Source organism: Haliotis rufescens, unplaced genomic scaffold, assembly GCF_023055435.1.
Source record: "Haliotis rufescens isolate VD_foot unplaced genomic scaffold, xgHalRufe1.0.p SCAF_2, whole genome shotgun sequence".
NCBI classification, from domain to species: domain Eukaryota; kingdom Metazoa; phylum Mollusca; class Gastropoda; order Lepetellida; family Haliotidae; genus Haliotis; species Haliotis rufescens.
The window spans coordinates 20008641-20026958 of record NW_025963890.1 but is presented as its reverse complement, the minus strand read 5'-3'; the positions used below and the strand labels follow the sequence as shown (position 1 = coordinate 20026958).

Below are 18318 nucleotides of genomic sequence, written 5' to 3'. Positions count from 1 at the left end.
GTATGATCATTATCAGCACTGGATCATTTTGATGAGTGATGCGTGCAATTGTAGATTCTTTCAAATATCCAAATTGATCTTATCAGACTGAAGTGCTCTAACTATTATTGCATTCAATATGAATTTTAGTCCTCTATCTTGATATAAAGATGTGCTCTAACTTTCTGATTTGAAGCCCTACTGCGTTTAAGCAAACTGGAAGTGACATCGAATGTGCATATATCTTTCTCAGATAGAACAGCTAGAATCATGGAGTTATGTTGAGAGTTTTTTTGCCATTGTGACACAATTGACCGGCGTTTCCGTAGCATTGCCAAATTTGGACAGAATTTAAAGAAACAGATTTTAAAGAAGCTGTGGTTATCATGTTATGTGCCTGTATTTTCAGTGATATTTGAAGACCAGGAATGTCAGGAGAAAATCATGTCAACCAGTGACCCCAGTGAACAGGACCGCTATACATATGACATCCAGAACTTCCAGTGGAATGTATGGGAACAGAAATGCGTACAAGTTGTTGAACGCGGCATCACGGCCAAGGTGAGAGAACCATATTGTACCATGATGGTATTGGGATTCTACAACCTTTTCAAGGGCATTCTAACCATAATATCAACCTAACAGAAATGACGAACTGGTTCTCTTTCTATTTGAGCTAACGACTTACAGTCTATTTTGAAAATGAAACGATCTCAAATGAAACAGATTTATTGTTTCATTTACTGTTTATCTTCAAGTATTCTTTTCAATATTCTACAGTATATGGCTCACGATTTTCTTGTTGTTTCCCCAGTTCACTCAGAATTCCGAGCTAAGGGGGCAACTGTTCGCCACATACCCAAAACTGTTAGCTGAGTGTAAGTATGATGACGACTACTGGAGTACTGGGTATGGTCTCGGATTTGCAAAGAGGAAATCCAAAGCATGGGACACAAATAACTGGAGAGGGGAGAACGTACTGGGCTACACTTTGACTGCTGTGAGGGACAGACTTATGGAGATGGAGAAGGGGCAGAAGGGACAGACGGAATTGGATGTTGAAGATGTGAGGCTTCAGGGCACGATAGAGGGTGATGGGGCACATCTTGATAGGAAGATTCTTGTGGAGGAAAAAGGCAGAACTGGGAAAGAAGCTGCAGTGGTCGGAGAAAATGGGGAAATACAGCAAGATGTTATGACAGAAAAAGAAGAAGCAAATGTGGAAATACGAAGAAGTGATGCGGATGTTGAAGAAGATGAAAGCAAACCACATAAAGAACAGGATGTGAGGGAGAATTGGGACAGTGAGAAGGAAGAGTTCACAGTGGGAGGAAGTGAGTTGAGAGACAACGAAGATGCTGATACCACATTGGCTGGTGACAGGAACGTGATGGAACAGTATCACAGAGCAAGAAACAGTGTGGGAGAGGAAGGAAATAATGGGTCTGTCCCATTAGAAGGAGAAGATGATGGAACAGAGGAAGAAGGTGTAGTTGGGCTTGACAGTACAGAGGTGGCCGAGGGAAACGTGGCGGAACAACAGAAACTCCAGAAGAGGATTGGAGAAGAACTAAAAAAGGAGGAAGAGGTCACGTCATTAGCAGAAGATGAATCATCGACTAAAGAGAAGAATGAGGAGGAGGGTGAGAGTACTGAGAACGAAGAAGCGGAGAGATTGGAGAATGGTTGCATTGGAGAAGAGGTTACATTGGTCAAAAGTGATGTTGCAGAGGATGATAACGTAGATGCGTTAAACAGCACCAATGAAAGGGCCATGAACACAGAGGAACAACTGGAAGTAGCAGGGAAGACTGCAGGAGAGGTAGCTACGATTGAAGAAGACAACAAGGTGGTTCCAGAAACTGATACACTGGAAGATGTTGTTGACAGAGTTGGGGAAGGTGGAAGGGAAACACTGGATCAACAGGAGGGTGTAGGTGAAAGAGTGAATCAAGAGGAAGAGGTCACACATGTACCAGATGAAGAAACATTTGGGGGAATGGAGCGCGACGAAATGGAAAAATCGGAGATGGTGGGGACAGAAAAAGAAGTTTTGAGAGAGGCAATATCGGTTCCAGAAGGCATGGAAAGAGATGCCGAAGGAGGGAGGACGGTTATGGAGAGGGTGGAGAAGGAAAGTAATGATACAGGGAAGGACGTTAAGACAGAGGAAGAGGTAACATCTCCAGAAGGCACCGAGAGAGATTGCAAAGGAGGGGTGAAGGCTAGGGAGCGAGTGGAGAAGGAAGGTAATGATGCAGGAAAGGAAGTGAAGAGAGATAAAGAGGTACCGTTTGTGGAGGGAACCAGTGTTGTAGATGTTAAAACATTGGCAGGGGGAGAAAGAGATGGGGACGATACAAAGAAAGATCCGGAGAAAGTGAAGAGTGAACAGATTGATATGGATGTGGAAGATAGCATGTCTTCCCAATCCAGATGTGAATCTTACAGACATGTGTCTGGGAAAGACAATTTTGAATTTTTCGGGGGCATCAAATCTCCATTCAGCCAACATTATCCTGCCAGTTTCACGATCGATGGTCAAACCTTCACCAGTGCTGAACACTTCACACTGTACCAGATGGCTGGTGAGTAGTTGGATGTTATCCAGGGCTGTAGAGATGTAATAGCGATGCATCAGATCTTCGTTGCACTGTATAATGTGATAGAATTGTATGAAAGTATATTTTCAAGACAAGTGTCAATGTATTTAAAACGGGAAAGGGGTCAGTTTAGCTTTTGTGATGTTAGACTACCTGGTGTATTGTATGATCATTATCAGCACTGGATCATTTTGATGAGTGATGCGTGCAATTGTAGATTCTTTCAAATATCCAAATTGATCTTATCAGACTGAAGTGCTCTAACTATTATTGCATTCAATATGAATTTTAGTCCTCTATCTTGATATAAAGATGTGCTCTAACTTTCTGATTTGAAGCCCTACTGCGTTTTAGCAAACTGGAAGTGACATCGAATGCGCATATATCTTTCTCAGATAGAACAGCTAGAATCATGGAGTTATGTTGAGAGTTTTTTTGCCGTTGTGACACAATTGACCGGCGTTTCCGTAGCATTGCCAAATTTGGACAGAATTTAAAGAAACAGATTTTAAAGAAGCCGTGGTTATCATGTTATGTGCCTGTATTTTCAGTGATATTTGAAGACCAGGAATGTCAGGAGAAAATCATGTCAACCAGTGACCCCAGTGAACAGGACCGCTATACATATGACATCCAGAACTTCCAGTGGAATGTATGGGAACAGAAATGCGTACAAGTTGTTGAACGCGGCATCACGGCCAAGGTGAGAGAACCATATTGTACCATGATGGTATTGGGATTCTACAACCTTTTCAAGGGCATTCTAACCATAATATCAACCTAACAGAAATGACGAACTGGTTCTCTTTCTATTTGAGCTAACGACTTACAGTCTATTTTGAAAATGAAACGATCTCAAATGAAACAGATTTTTTGTTTCATTTACTGTATATCTTCAAGTATTCTTTTCAATATTCTACAGTATATGGCTCACGGTTTTCTTGTTGTTTCCCCAGTTCACTCAGAATTCCGAGCTAAGGGGGCAACTGTTCGCCACATACCCAAAACTGTTAGCTGAGTGTAAGTATGATGACGACTACTGGAGTACTGGGTATGGTCTCGGATTTGCAAAGAGGAAATCCAAAGCATGGGACACAAATAACTGGAGAGGGGAGAACGTACTGGGCTACACTTTGACTGCTGTGAGGGACAGACTTATGGAGATGGAGAAGGGGCAGAAGGGACAGACGGAATTGGATGTTGAAGATGTGAGGCTTCAGGGCACGATAGAGGGTGATGGGGCACATCTTGATAGGAAGATTCTTGTGGAGGAAAAAGGCAGAACTGGGAAAGAAGCTGCAGTGGTCGGAGAAAATGGGGAAATACAGCAAGATGTTATGACAGAAAAAGAAGAAGCAAATGTGGAAATACGAAGAAGTGATGCGGATGTTGAAGAAGATGAAAGCAAACCACATAAAGAACAGGATGTGAGGGAGAATTGGGACAGTGAGAAGGAAGAGTTCACAGTGGGAGGAAGTGAGTTGAGAGACAACGAAGATGCTGATACCACATTGGCTGGTGACAGGAACGTGATGGAACAGTATCACAGAGCAAGAAACAGTGTGGGAGAGGAAGGAAATAATGGGTCTGTCCCATTAGAAGGAGAAGATGATGGAACAGAGGAAGAAGGTGTAGTTGGGCTTGACAGTACAGAGGTGGCCGAGGGAAACGTGGCGGAACAACAGAAACTCCAGAAGAGGATTGGAGAAGAACTAAAAAAGGAGGAAGAGGTCACGTCATTAGCAGAAGATGAATCATCGACTAAAGAGAAGAATGAGGAGGAGGGTGAGAGTACTGAGAACGAAGAAGCGGAGAGATTGGAGAATGGTTGCATTGGAGAAGAGGTTACATTGGTCAAAAGTGATGTAGCAGAGGATGATAACGTAGATGCGTTAAACAGCACCAATGAAAGGGCCATGAACACAGAGGAACAACTGGAAGTAGCAGGGAAGACTGCAGGAGAGGTAGCTACGATTGAAGAAGACAACAAGGTGGTTCCAGAAACTGATACACTGGAAGATGTTGTTGACAGAGTTGGGGAAGGTGGAAGGGAAACACTGGATCAACAGGCGGGTGTAGGTGAGAGAGTGAATCAAGAGGAAGAGGTCACACAAGTACCAGATGAAGAAACATTTGGGGGAATGGAGCGCGATGAAATGGAAAAATCGGAGATGCTGGGGACAGAAAAAGAAGTTTTGAGAGAGGCAATATCGGTTCCAGAAGGCATGGAAAGAGATGCCGAAGGAGGGAGGACGGTTATGGAGAGGGTGGAGAAGGAAAGTAATGATACAGGGAAGGACGTTAAGACAGAGGAAGAGGTAACATCTCCAGAAGGCACCGAGAGAGATTGCAAAGGAGGGGTGAAGGCTAGGGAGCGAGTGGAGAAGGAAGGTAATGATGCAGGAAAGGAAGTGAAGAGAGATAAAGAGGTACCGTTTGTGGAGGGAACCAGTGTTGTAGATGTTGAAACATTGGCAGGGGGAGAAAGAGATGGGGACGATACAAAGAAAGATCCGGAGAAAGTGAAGAGTGAACAGATTGATATGGATGTGGAAGATAGCATGTCTTCCCAATCCAGATGTGAATCTTACAGACATGTGTCTGGGAAAGACAATTTTGAATTTTTCGGGGGCATCAAATCTCCATTCAGCCAACATTATCCTGCCAGTTTCACGATCGATGGTCAAACCTTCACCAGTGCTGAACACTTCACACTGTACCAGATGGCTGGTGAGTAGTTGGATGTTATCCAGGGCTGTAGAGATGTAATAGCGATGCATCAGATCTTCGTTGCACTGTATAATGTGATAGAATTGTATGAAAGTATATTTTCAAGACAAGTGTCAATGTATTTAAAACGGGAAAGGGGTCAGTTTAGCTTTTGTGATGTTAGACTACCTGGTGTATTGTATGATCATTATCAGCACTGGATCATTTTGATGAGTGATGCGTGCAATTGTAGATTCTTTCAAATATCCAAATTGATCTTATCAGACTGAAGTGCTCTAACTATTATTGCATTCAATATGAATTTTAGTCCTCTATCTTGATATAAAGATGTGCTCTAACTTTCTGATTTGAAGCCCTACTGCGTTTAAGCAAACTGGAAGTGACATCGAATGTGCATATATCTTTCTCAGATAGAACAGCTAGAATCATGGAGTTATGTTGAGAGTTTTTTTGCCATTGTGACACAATTGACCGGCGTTTCCGTAGCATTGCCAAATTTGGACAGAATTTAAAGAAACAGATTTTAAAGAAGCTGTGGTTATCATGTTATGTGCCTGTATTTTCAGTGATATTTGAAGACCAGGAATGTCAGGAGAAAATCATGTCAACCAGTGACCCCAGTGAACAGGACCGCTATACATATGACATCCAGAACTTCCAGTGGAATGTATGGGAACAGAAATGCGTACAAGTTGTTGAACGCGGCATCACGGCCAAGGTGAGAGAACCATATTGTACCATGATGGTATTGGGATTCTACAACCTTTTCAAGGGCATTCTAACCATAATATCAACCTAACAGAAATGACGAACTGGTTCTCTTTCTATTTGAGCTAACGACTTACAGTCTATTTTGAAAATGAAACGATCTCAAATGAAACAGAATTATTGTTTCATTTACTGTTTATCTTCAAGTATTCTTTTCAATATTCTACAGTATATCGCTCACGATTTTCTTGTTGTTTCCCCAGTTCACTCAGAATTCCGAGCTAAGGGGGCAACTGTTCGCCACATACCCAAAACTGTTAGCTGAGTGTAAGTATGATGACGACTACTGGAGTACTGGGTATGGTCTCGGATTTGCAAAGAGGAAATCCAAAGCATGGGACACAAATAACTGGAGAGGGGAGAACGTACTGGGCTACACTTTGACTGCTGTGAGGGACAGACTTATGGAGATGGAGAAGGGGCAGAAGGGACAGACGGAATTGGATGTTGAAGATGTGAGGCTTCAGGGCACGATAGAGGGTGATGGGGCACATCTTGATAGGAAGATTCTTGTGGAGGAAAAAGGCAGAACTGGGAAAGAAGCTGCAGTGGTCGGAGAAAATGGGGAAATCCAGCAAGATGTTATGACAGAAAAAGAAGAAGCAAATGTGGAAATACGAAGAAGTGATGCGGATGTTGAAGAAGATGAAAGCAAACCACATAAAGAACAGGATGTGAGGGAGAATTGGGACAGTGAGAAGGAAGAGTTCACAGTGGGAGGAAGTGAGTTGAGAGACAACGAAGATGCTGATACCACATTGGCTGGTGACAGGAACGTGATGGAACAGTATCACAGAGCAAGAAACAGTGTGGGAGAGGAAGGAAATAATGGGTCTGTCCCATTAGAAGGAGAAGATGATGGAACAGAGGAAGAAGGTGTAGTTGGGCTTGACAGTACAGAGGTGGCCGAGGGAAACGTGGCGGAACAACAGAAACTCCAGAAGAGGATTGGAGAAGAACTAAAAAAGGAGGAAGAGGTCACGTCATTAGCAGAAGATGAATCATCGACTAAAGAGAAGAATGAGGAGGAGGGTGAGAGTACTGAGAACGAAGAAGTGGAGAGATTGGAGAATGGTTGCATTGGAGAAGAGGTTACATTGGTCAAAAGTGATGTTGCAGAGGATGATAACGTAGATGCGTTAAACAGCACCAATGAAAGGGCCATGAACACAGAGGAACAACTGGAAGTAGCAGGGAAGACTGCAGGAGAGGTAGCTACGATTGAAGAAGACAACAAGGTGGTTCCAGAAACTGATACACTGGAAGATGTTGTTGACAGAGTTGGGGAAGGTGGAAGGGAAACACTGGATCAACAGGAGGGTGTAGGTGAGAGAGTGAATCAAGAGGAAGAGGTCACACAAGTACCAGATGAAGAAACATTTGGGGGAATGGAGCGCGACGAAATGGAAAAATCGGAGATGGTGGGGACAGAAAAAGAAGTTTTGAGAGAGGCAATATCGGTTCCAGAAGGCATGGAAAGAGATGCCGAAGGAGGGAGGACGGTTATGGAGACGGTGGAGAAGGAAAGTAATGATACAGGGAAGGACGTTAAGACAGAGGAAGAGGTAACATCTCCAGAAGGCACCGAGAGAGATTGCAAAGGAGGGGTGAAGGCTAGGGAGCGAGTGGAGAAGGAAGGTAATGATGCAGGAAAGGAAGTGAAGAGAGATAAAGAGGTACCGTTTGTGGAGGGAACCAGTGTTGTAGATGTTGAAACATTGGCAGGGGGAGAAAGAGATGGGGACCATACAAAGAAAGATCCGGAGAAAGTGAAGAGTGAACAGATTGATATGGATGAGGAAGATGTTGGTGTTGAAGATGCAGGTGAAGATATGAAGAAATTGAACGATGCAGGAAAGGAAGTGAAGAATGGAGAAGACGTCATGTTGGTACCAGAAGACAATGTGATCGAAAGACAGTGTGAGGGTGAGAGAAAGGATCCAGATCGGGAGGCATGGGCAGATGATGCTTTGGATGAAGTGAAGACAGAGAAACGAATGCCAGAAGCAAAAACATTATTTGAAGAAGAACGCGATGGTGAAGGTCGGAGTGGAGATGAAGAGGAGGTGGAGAAAGTGGATACTGGTGATGGGGAAGATGTGAAGACAGAGGAAGAGGTCCACATAACAGAAGATAAAAGCGTGATGGAAACAGACGAAGGAGGGAAGAAGGACCTAGAGCTGGTGGAGAAAGGGGAAGATGAGGGCACAGGGAAGGAGCCCACTACGGTGGGGGAAGAATTTGATGCAAGGAATGAAGGTAATATCAGGGGAGAATATGAGAGAAAGGCTACAGTCCAACAGAAAAAGATGAGTGATAGTGCAGAGTCAGCTGATTTAGAGGAAGACACAGGAGGCGAACAAGACGTGATGAAGGAAGGAGAAGGAAGAGATGGGATGGAACAAGAGGAAAGAGAGAAGACTGGAGATGTATATACTGAGCTAGCAACCGTTGTTGGGACCGAAAGAAATCCACAGACAGACAAAGTAGAGGAAGAAATCGATATAATAGACCCACGAGGGCCAAACAAAGGACTCACGGGGGAAGCAGATGAAAATGTCATGACAGAAGAAGTAAAAGCAAAAGTACAGAAAAGATAACGTCAAGAGATGTGAAGAGGGTCGTGGAGAGGAGAAGTTTCTTTGTGCCTGAATGGGGCATATTGGTGACAGAGTTAGCGAAGAAAGGCGAAGGTTGTGAAATACATGTAGCTTTGTTTATATATCAAAGGAAGACATTCGGTTTTTGGGCTGACTTTGTGAAAGTGTGTGATACGTTGACATGGCAGTAGAACAACGTGTGCGGCATACACCATCAACCGATACCCAAAGGCTGGAAGACCTAAAGTATCACGTGACTTAAACACGTCACAGTGAAGTTCCCTATCTGCACAAGACAGTTAAGACATGTGTACAGACATCCAGTAGTGCTAAAAAGGCACGATTATAAAAGCCTCGTTTTAGAATGAGCCGCACTTGGAAAGAGCGCTTGATGGCTACCTTTATTGTGCCAAGACCAGGATGACTTCTGAACAGTTTGCTTGATTGTAAATACCAAATCAGACGTCGAGAATTCGTAAGCTCATTCAAATAAAGCATGTTTATTCCTGATAAACATGTAGAGATGTGACCAAGACGATTGCGTCCAGTAAACATTATCCCGAGTCTGGTAAAAATCCTAAATGCAAGTACGTCAGAACTTTATTAACTTTTCCATCAAACTTACCATTTTCCTGGCATGGTATCTCAGATAGGTTACATTGTTCATAATAGGAAATAGTAGGTTGTCGACGAACCGCTCGTCGCTCGTCCCGACGTCGCTCAGTATATCGAGGACCATGTGTTCCTCTGTAAAACGAGTACAGAAACAACACTGCTACTGTAGAGACTACAGACAAATGTGTATACTGGGCCACTTCGTGTTTGCTAAAGCTGCAGTCACACAGACAATGTGACCGCGAGGCAACCTGTTAGCGACTGGTTTCCTTTGCGACCGACTGGCGATCGCTGAGACCGGTGCAACTACTTCTGCCCATATTTGAAATTAGGGTATGATCGCCGATCAATCAGCGATAGGTTTTGCAACTTGTCAGTGATTGATCGGCAACTGTTCACCGCAGACACGGCGAAATGTTTGCAACTGGTTGAGACCGATCGGTGACTAGTAAGCGAATCTTCGGTGACTTGTTGTAACTGGACGGGGACTGGTCGGTGACTAGTTGTCCATCGATCACCGATCTAAACATAATGCATATAAAAAGGGTGCTTTTCTGAATCAATACATTTCTTTGCATTTTGTCACCGATGACGCACCGGTCGATCACCTTCCTCATCATTGATCAGTCACCGGGAGGTCGCCACTAGGTTGCAAAGAATCAACACCCTTGTGTAGACGAAACCGATCGCCGCACAGTGGAAACCAATCTTTTATTAAAATGACACCACTTGGGGACCTCCAGGAGACCGATGAAACCTCCGAGCGACCAAATCGGCCGCAGCCATTCTTTTGTGCATGTTCAAAAGACTGGTTGCGACCCAATGAGTTTTGCGACCGCTCTGAAACCTTGTATCGACCTCAGTGAAACCTTTCAGAGACCCCTGAAACCTCATTGCGATTGTCAAATATTTTGGTCGCCAGGAGGTTGCATCGCGGTCGCATTGTCTGTGTGACTGAGGCTTAAGTGACTTGTTTTTGTAACGTCAGCTCTAAACTTCTACAAGTCGTTCAAATGTGTAACTGTCAACGTGATAAATATTAAGGGCGTTCCACAACGTTTGAGTTAATTTGATTGCTGCAATCAGATTATCAGCTTTGTCATAATGTATATACAGCATAATCATGTACATCGAAGTCCTTGGGACTATAAAAATAGATTGAGTGTCGATACTAAGCAGCTACTGCTTGTACGGGGACCATCAAATTACATCATTCTAAAATATGCAATTGTAGTGTATCGACTTAATGGAGTCTTTTTACTGAAATGGTTTTCGACAATTCTTTGAGATAACTATTACATTCTGATAAAAGGCTCCTATAAAAATGCATGAACTTCCAATACAACTATATTTGGCCAAATCACGTGAGTCATTTTCATGTGCGATTGCGTGAAATGTAAATATACAACGTGAACGCCAGAGAATAACCAGTGACACGCCGACGCCAGTCTCGATCATCCGCCGAAACTGATTCCATTGTGCGTAAGGCAAGATAGCGGTGAAGATTATATGAATGGATCACTAAAATTCAGTGATGACACTAGGTGTTCGAGAAGACTAAATGTATTACTTAGCTCCGGTTTCAAATCTGTCGTCGTTCTTCCGATCACTCCGGGATTTACCGGAAGTCTCTCATCAAGATCCAGCAGCGTTCATTTTGATATACTCACGCACATAAATGACGGAACAAAGCTTTCAAATTCAGAAGGGAATTTAACAATTTAAGAACAATATATTTTTGGCATTTAATATTGTTGTTACAAAGAAAATCAAGTAATTCTGTCTTTGTAACATAACTTTAATTACACACATTAGAATAGACGTAAACGAAATCATTGTAATATGTCGTAGTTTCGCCGTCACTTTCTTCAAGAGACTAGGTTCCGATCACGAAGCGACCTTAGGCCTCCGACTGTCGTAAATCTTTGTTGAACAGTCTGAGCTACGGTGGTCGTAACGCTACGATTACTTTGTGAACAGGGACCCTGAAATTTGCTCGGCAGGCAAACTCACCAGTTATTCAAACCCGTTTTCGGGGAGAATATCCACTCAACCGTGACCTCCAAGAGACCACGTGATACATCAAGCGTGGGTCACCAAAATCGTTTTTTCTCCACTGGTTGAGTTTGTATTGCTCTTGTTATGAAGTAACCAGTATTCGCATGTTATTTTCTGGTACAGCATTACGTCCATGTACTGTTGTAAACGACAGATTTGTTACCATATCTGCCTTCATTTCATTCTTTGCATAATATTTCATATGTGACGAAAACCAACCCTTGAAGTCCTTACCAAATAATGAGTAGTTATGTAGTTAGGTAGTTGAACTTCTCTTGTGGTGAAAGTATTATTTATGTAATAAAAATGTACAGTCTGCCTTTTTGTTGCTATTAAATAAGAGAAATTGAACATGCAATGCTTTTTTTGTATTCTGTTCGCACTGTAAACCATCTTTAACAGGGAGTCATTTGAGATATACGAGCCACGGAACTGACCTGTATTTACCGGTTAAGCATCTTCCCGAGGCAGGAGAGTTAACTGACTCTAGAAGTCCAGTTTCCACACTTGCCGAACTAGGCTGGAATTGTGGAGTTATGGGCTGGAATAACGAGTCTATGTAAAGTCCAATCAAAATCGTGTAACGAAATCGACACCGTCGTGCAGATTTGAAAAGTCAGTCAACTCGCTTGCCTCGGGAAGATTGTGTTCTCCATAAAGGATTTCCATCACCAGAAAAGCAAGAATTGTCTGTCAGCAAACCGTGAGCTTTAATGCTACTCTTTCAAACCGACGGACCATTTGATATTGTTGTAGGGACCTGGGATTTGGTATCGAAATTAAATATTCTTCAGCTTCAGGTGCAAAACCAGATGTTTTTTTAGGTATAAAACTGTGAGCCTGATTTGCAGCAACGTAATTTTTGTGGCAAACAATTTCTTTTTTGAAAGGTCTGTAGTATAATTATTTTTTAAAGATTTTTTAGGGACAATTTATTGTTTTCGATAAAATACCTGAAGTAAAAACTATATGAATACCTTTTGTTGTTTTGAAACTTGTGTCTATTTCGATTGCTTCAAAATAGAATTCACCTCTTAGTGCATATCAAAACTGATATTAAAATGAATAAAGTGGGGAAAGCCAAATAGATCGTCATAAAAATACTCAGTGGGCACGTGCAATTGGATGACAATTGTTAACTGATACGTTAACTCACTGTAAACAAACGCACGTGTGTGGATTTGAATAATTAACAACAATTCATTCAACACATTCCTATTATTCGTGTTTCTTAAGAACTCTGGATTATTTATAGTACCTCAATCCTCATGGAGTTGTTTTATGTTTGAGAATTTTTAAATGCCATAGGTCTCTATCCCGTTTTGAAGATCAGATTCCATTGTTGGTTCAAGACAAAAGTAGCGAAAGATACGTAGAACTTAGACCTTCAGTGTTACACCATTGCATATTACATAACGCAAATGTTATTACTGTTTTGTAGGAGTGAGTATGTCCATAGACCATTAGGTTTTGTTGATTAGGTCTCTTTTAATTAGTTAGTTCACAGATTTTATTTCTCAAAATCTGCAGTTGGTGGTGGAAAAAACGCACAAAAAACTATGTATTTTTTTTTCTCTTGTGAAAACATATTAGGAATGGAAAGAAACCTCATTTTCTATGTGCACGTCTTATGGGTCATGGAGAGTCGGGACAGGCATGAAAACAATTTGTGATATAATTTATTGCTAACGTTTTCCCGTAAAGATCCGGGGTAGAATAGGTCTCCAGCAACCCATGCTTGCCGTAAAAGGCGACTATGCTTGTCGTATGAGGCGACTAACGGGATCGGGTGGTCAGGCTTGCTGACTTTATTGATGCATGTCATCGTGTCCCAATTGCGTGGATCGATGATCATGATGTCAATCACTGGATTGTCTGGTCTAGACTTGATTATTTACAGACCGCCGTCATATATCTGGAATATTGCTGAGTGCGGCGTTTAACAACGAACAAACAAACAAACAAAGTTTTCAGACGGCAATGAAAAAAAACCTCGCTTAATTGAGATTTTTTATTCTACTTTCTTGATACTTACAGATCCTTAATCCAGTTACAACAACGCCTTAACCTGAGTGAATATTGTTTAGGCCGCAGTCAGCAATGTTTCAGCAATTACACAGATGTTTGTAAGTAATCGCGCTGGGACCACACCAAAGTTACTGTAAAGGGCGCTACTGTCTACTCCAGGGAGTACGATGACACACAGCCTCGTCACCGAACCCCTTCATCTTGTGACTCTTAGGACTGGCATTGTGATTCCGGGGATTTGATGTTCTTACCCGAAATTTACATGCATGTTTAGCCTTACAATTAGAAGCTGTTATCCACAAACAACCAATAATGTCTATTGTACAACCCAAGTATTGATACGAGAACATCATACATGAAGCAGAAGCAGAGACTATATGCTGTTGTGGTTCATTACATAAGCTAGTATATCCGTTGGAACTGATTGATTGAGTGTACCTAAAGTCACTCCTCGTCAAAACTAAAAAAGCTGGAGGCTTTATTGGCACAAAGGAGATGTGGTGGGGTGGAGTGGGGTTTAACGTCGCGTTCAAGATTATGCTCTGATATAGCGACGTGCATGAAGCAGTTGAACATGAATACCCCACTCAGACACAGTATCCTCACGCAGAGCCGACCAGTCTTTGTTTTAGCCATTTAATGTCGAGCGCCAGGCAGGGTGACAACAAGTTCAACCTTTTCAACGTCTTTTGGAATGATGCGCCCGGGGATAGAACTCCGATCTTCACATCTCCGTGCAGACGCTTAACCACTAGACCACGGAGGCGGTCAGCACAAAGGAGAAAATTTGTAGATTATATGATTGTTACAAAAGAGTGAGTTTGGTTAATCGCCGCTTAGAATAATATTGCAGTTATATCACGGCGTGTCAGCTTGATGTTGGAGAAAAACTGATGTGATGTAGGTCTCAGACGTTTAACCACATTGGTGAAACACACGAACACGGGTATGGTGCTTGTCAAACCTAGAAACATGGTCAGGCTAACTGGAATTGCAACCCACGATCGTATGTTTCTGGCATGCATGAGGGACACAGGACGACTTATGGGGCCTTAGACGACAGGACATCCCTGATTCTGTTTCAAAAGAACGTTATGACACCCTGGGGATTCCGGGCAATATGAGAAACAAATAAATAATGAAGATCGGACGGTCACAATCATCGGCATCATTGTGTCCTGACGACATGGATCGCAGCTCGCACTGTCAACCTCTGGATTGCCTGCCCTTGGTATCACTATACACAGGCTGCCATGACAACGCGCAAAAAATGCTGATTGTGTCGTAATTAAAATGTTTGTCTTGATAGGAAGATTCTTGTGGAGGAAGAAGGCAGGACGTGGAAAGAAGCTGCAGTGGGAGGAGAAGATGGGGATATCCACCAAGATGTAATGACAGAAAAGAATGATAGTAAAGAAGCAAATGTGGAAATACGAAGAAGTGATGCGGATTTTGATAAAGATGAAAGAAGACCACACAGAGAACAGGATGTAAGGGTGTATTGGGACAGTGAGGAGGAAGAGGTCACAGTGGGAGGAAGCGAGATGAGAGGGAACGAAGATGCTGATATCAAATTGGCTGGTGACAGGAACGTGATGGAACAGCATCAGAGAGCAAGGAACAGTATGGGAGAGGAAGGAAATAATGGGTCTGTCCCAGTAGAAGAAGAAGATGATGGAACAGAGGAAGAATGTGTAGTTGGGCTTGACAGTACAGAGGAGGGCGAGGGAAACGTGGTGGAACAACAGAAACTGCAGAAGAGGATTGGAGAAGAACTAAAAAAGGAGGAAGAGGTCACGCCAGGTCATGCTGATAGCATATCGGGTCGTGACAGGAACGTAATGGAACAGCATCAGATAGCAAGGAACAGTGTGGGAGAGGGTGGAAATAATGGGTCTGTCCCAGTGGAGGGAGAAGACGATTGGACAGGGGACGAAGGGAGAGAAAATTATGAATTTTTCTGTGGCATCAAGTCTCCATTTAGCCAACATTATCCTGCCAGTTTCACGATCGATGGCCAAACCTTCACCAGTGCTGAACACTTCACACTGTACCAGATGGCCGGTGAGTGGTTGAATGTTACCCAGGGTTGAAGAGATATAATACTGATGGAACAGATACCGACGCTTTATAACATGATGGACTGATATGAAAGTATATTTTCAAGTAAAATGAAGTTTTAGGGGTATTTGACGTATCTTTCAAAACTAAAATGACAGGTCTTTTGCAAAACACTTCGTATCTGCATATGACCGAGTGGTTTGACATTTTCAGAGATATATAACATGTGTAAAGTTTTCAATTCGATGCATTCAAAATACCCATTATGGCAGCTGTCGGGAAACAGCAATGTGTATTCTGCTAAATATTCAGTCATGCTTACATGCTATGTCAGAATGTCTGGTTTATTAAATTAATAGCTTAACGTAATTTGATCATTGAATATATGTGGTTGTTGTATGAGTTACACGAGGAAGGATTGGTCTTTTCCAAAAGTGGACAAGAAGTGACATCATCAGTCCGGAAATGAATGTTTCCTGGTTTGAATAGACTAACATCTAGTCTCTGAAATGAACATATCGTTCAGAAAAAACAGTTGTTCAGTTATCTTAATAAAGATATAATAAAAGGGAGTCCAGTGACTCTCTTCATTTTTGATACTGCAGTAATCTGGACTTGCCAAACAGTATAGACTTGCATGGGCTGTATTTGATGTATATTTGTATCAGGGTCGTCTGTAAGACAGACTATGGTTTGAAGAGCGGATTTGAATATAACGTTACCAAGTAATATGAAAGTACCTGTATGTACTGTGCCTGTATTTCCAGTGATATTTGAAGACCAGGAATGCCAGGAGAAAATCATGTCCACAAGTGACCCAAAAAAACAGGAGCGCTATAGCAGAAAAATCCGCAACTTCCGGTGGGACGTATGGAAACAGAAACGCGTACAAGTTGAACGCGCCATCATCGAAAAGGTTAGTAAAAAAAGATAATTGTATCTTTGAAACGGCATGTTGTCCATAATATCAATCTAACATAAACAATAAGCAGGGTCTCATTCATTTCCGGGGTCACGACATACACTTACATACCTATAGGAATATTGTATTGTGAAAAGCCATATAGGAATAATGTATTGTAAAAATATAACTGATTTAGAATGAAACACAGTTATTGCTTTATGAAACATACCAAGATGAACACAGTGCGTCATATGTTTGGTCATCTTATTTTTGTATTGTACAGTTTGTAGCTCACAGTTTTCTTTTCTCCAGTTTTCTCAGAATTCCGACCTGAAGGAGCAACTGTTCGCCACGTCCCCAAAACTGTTAGCTGAGTGTAATTATAAGGACGTCTTCTGGAGTACTGGCTATGGTCTAGGATTTGCAAAGAGGGAATCAGAAGCATGGGACACAAATAAGTGGAGAGGGTGGAACGTATTAGGCTACACTTTGACTGCTGTGAGGGACAGACTTATGGATGAGAAGATTCTGATTGAAGGAGACGGGGCCGTGGGGGAAACTGCGGTGGGCGGAGAAGGAACTCAGCAAGACAGGGAAACACGAATATAGTAGTAAATGTGGAAATACGAAGAACTGATGGGGATAAGGTAGAGGAATACCAGTAACAACAATCAATCATACATGAGTGGGATAACATGAGTAAGTGTTGACAACAGGAAGATAATACTGTCACAACACGATGGACAGAGAACACATAGGTGGAAGCCAATGGGACATGATGCCAATTAAACAGGATAAGTGATTGTTGCTTGATGAGTTCATAGTAGGCGGATGGGATGAAATAGCCTTGATCTCTGTTGATTGATGGCTTGTGGCAGCGAATGTGGTCTGCTTCTGTCAGTTTTCTTTTAGTGAAATCATAGAGGTTGTTGGAGAGGATTTGGACGCTGTCCCAGTTGATGTTGTGATTAGGACAGTTGATGATATGGCCCGAGATGGCTGATATAATGGTTGAGGTTTTGCGCTCTTTGATTCTGGTGTTGATGGGGCGGGATGTTTCTCCCACGTAAGATTGTCCACAGTTGCAGTCAATTTTGTAAACGAAACGTTTAGGCCCTTGGGGTTCGGTTGTGTTCCTGAGGTTGGTTCTTAGCAGGGTATTGAGAGAGGTGGAATTGGTGAGGTGGGTGTCAATATTGGCTTGCTGTTTGAGGAGGCGGATGATGATGTGGGAGGCTTTTCCTATGATCAGTATTACAGTATTAAAGAAGATGTTATCCATAAAATTGTGTCTATCCTGTCATCCGTCAACTTCAAAGTAATGCCTATCAAACAATTCACTGATGCGGATGTTGAAGAAGATGAAAGCAAACCACATGAAGAACAGGATGTGAGGGAGAATTGGGACAGTGAGGAGGAAGAGGTCACACTGGGTGGAAGCGAGAGAAAACGAAGATGCTGATAGCACATTTGCTGGTGACAGGGACGTGATGGAACAGGAACAGTGTAGGGGAGGTGGTAAATACTGCCTTTGCCCCTGTGGATCGAGAAAGAGAATGTGGCTGGGGGTGACTGACGTTGTCTGCAGTTATTGCTTGTCCCGGGACAATAAAATATTATCGTTCTAAACAATATGTTATACTCGTATATAAAGTTTTATGGTATTCACTGAAATTGATATAGACAGTATATTGAGATAGCAATTAAATGCTTACAAAAGATAACCGGGTTCTTATAAACAACATGTACCGGAATATCCTCATCAAGATTCAGCAATTTTCATTTTGATTTACTCAGCCACACAAATGATTGAACACAGCATTCCAATTCAGGGAGAATCTAACAATTTAAGAACAATATGTTTATTTTAACTTAATATTGTTGTTGTACGGAAAATGAAGTAATTCTGTTCTTGTAAATAAATTAAACAACACAAAATAATTGTAAAGTAGTAATACATCATGGTTTCGTC

General features: G+C 42.2%; 2 protein-coding genes across 5 annotated transcripts in view; both read left to right on the top strand.

The window, feature by feature from the left end:
- The window catches only part of LOC124129589, a 63919-nt gene extending 52208 nt beyond the window's left edge, over positions 1–11711 (top strand). For 3 of the 4 annotated variants that reach the window (XM_048399741.1, XM_048399742.1, XM_048399744.1), the window contains 6 exons: positions 389–540; positions 794–2567; positions 3134–3285; positions 3539–5312; positions 5879–6030; positions 6284–11711. In XM_048399741.1, the coding sequence (XP_048255698.1) occupies positions 389–540; positions 794–2567; positions 3134–3285; positions 3539–5312; positions 5879–6030; positions 6284–8680 (6401 nt within the window). In that variant the 3' untranslated portion in view covers positions 8681–11711. The remainder of the gene's footprint in view (positions 1–388; positions 541–793; positions 2568–3133; positions 3286–3538; positions 5313–5878; positions 6031–6283) is intronic. The other variant, XM_048399743.1, reaches the window with a different exon arrangement.
- LOC124138828 overlaps positions 1–18067 on the top strand; it is a 44645-nt gene extending 26578 nt beyond the window's left edge. Inside the window, exons 6-7 of the mRNA XM_048399745.1 lie at positions 16210–16358; positions 16659–18067. Coding sequence (XP_048255702.1) covers positions 16210–16358; positions 16659–16955 — 446 coding nt within the window. The 3' untranslated portion in view covers positions 16956–18067. The remainder of the gene's footprint in view (positions 1–16209; positions 16359–16658) is intronic.
- The last annotated feature ends 251 nt before the right edge of the window (positions 18068–18318 follow it).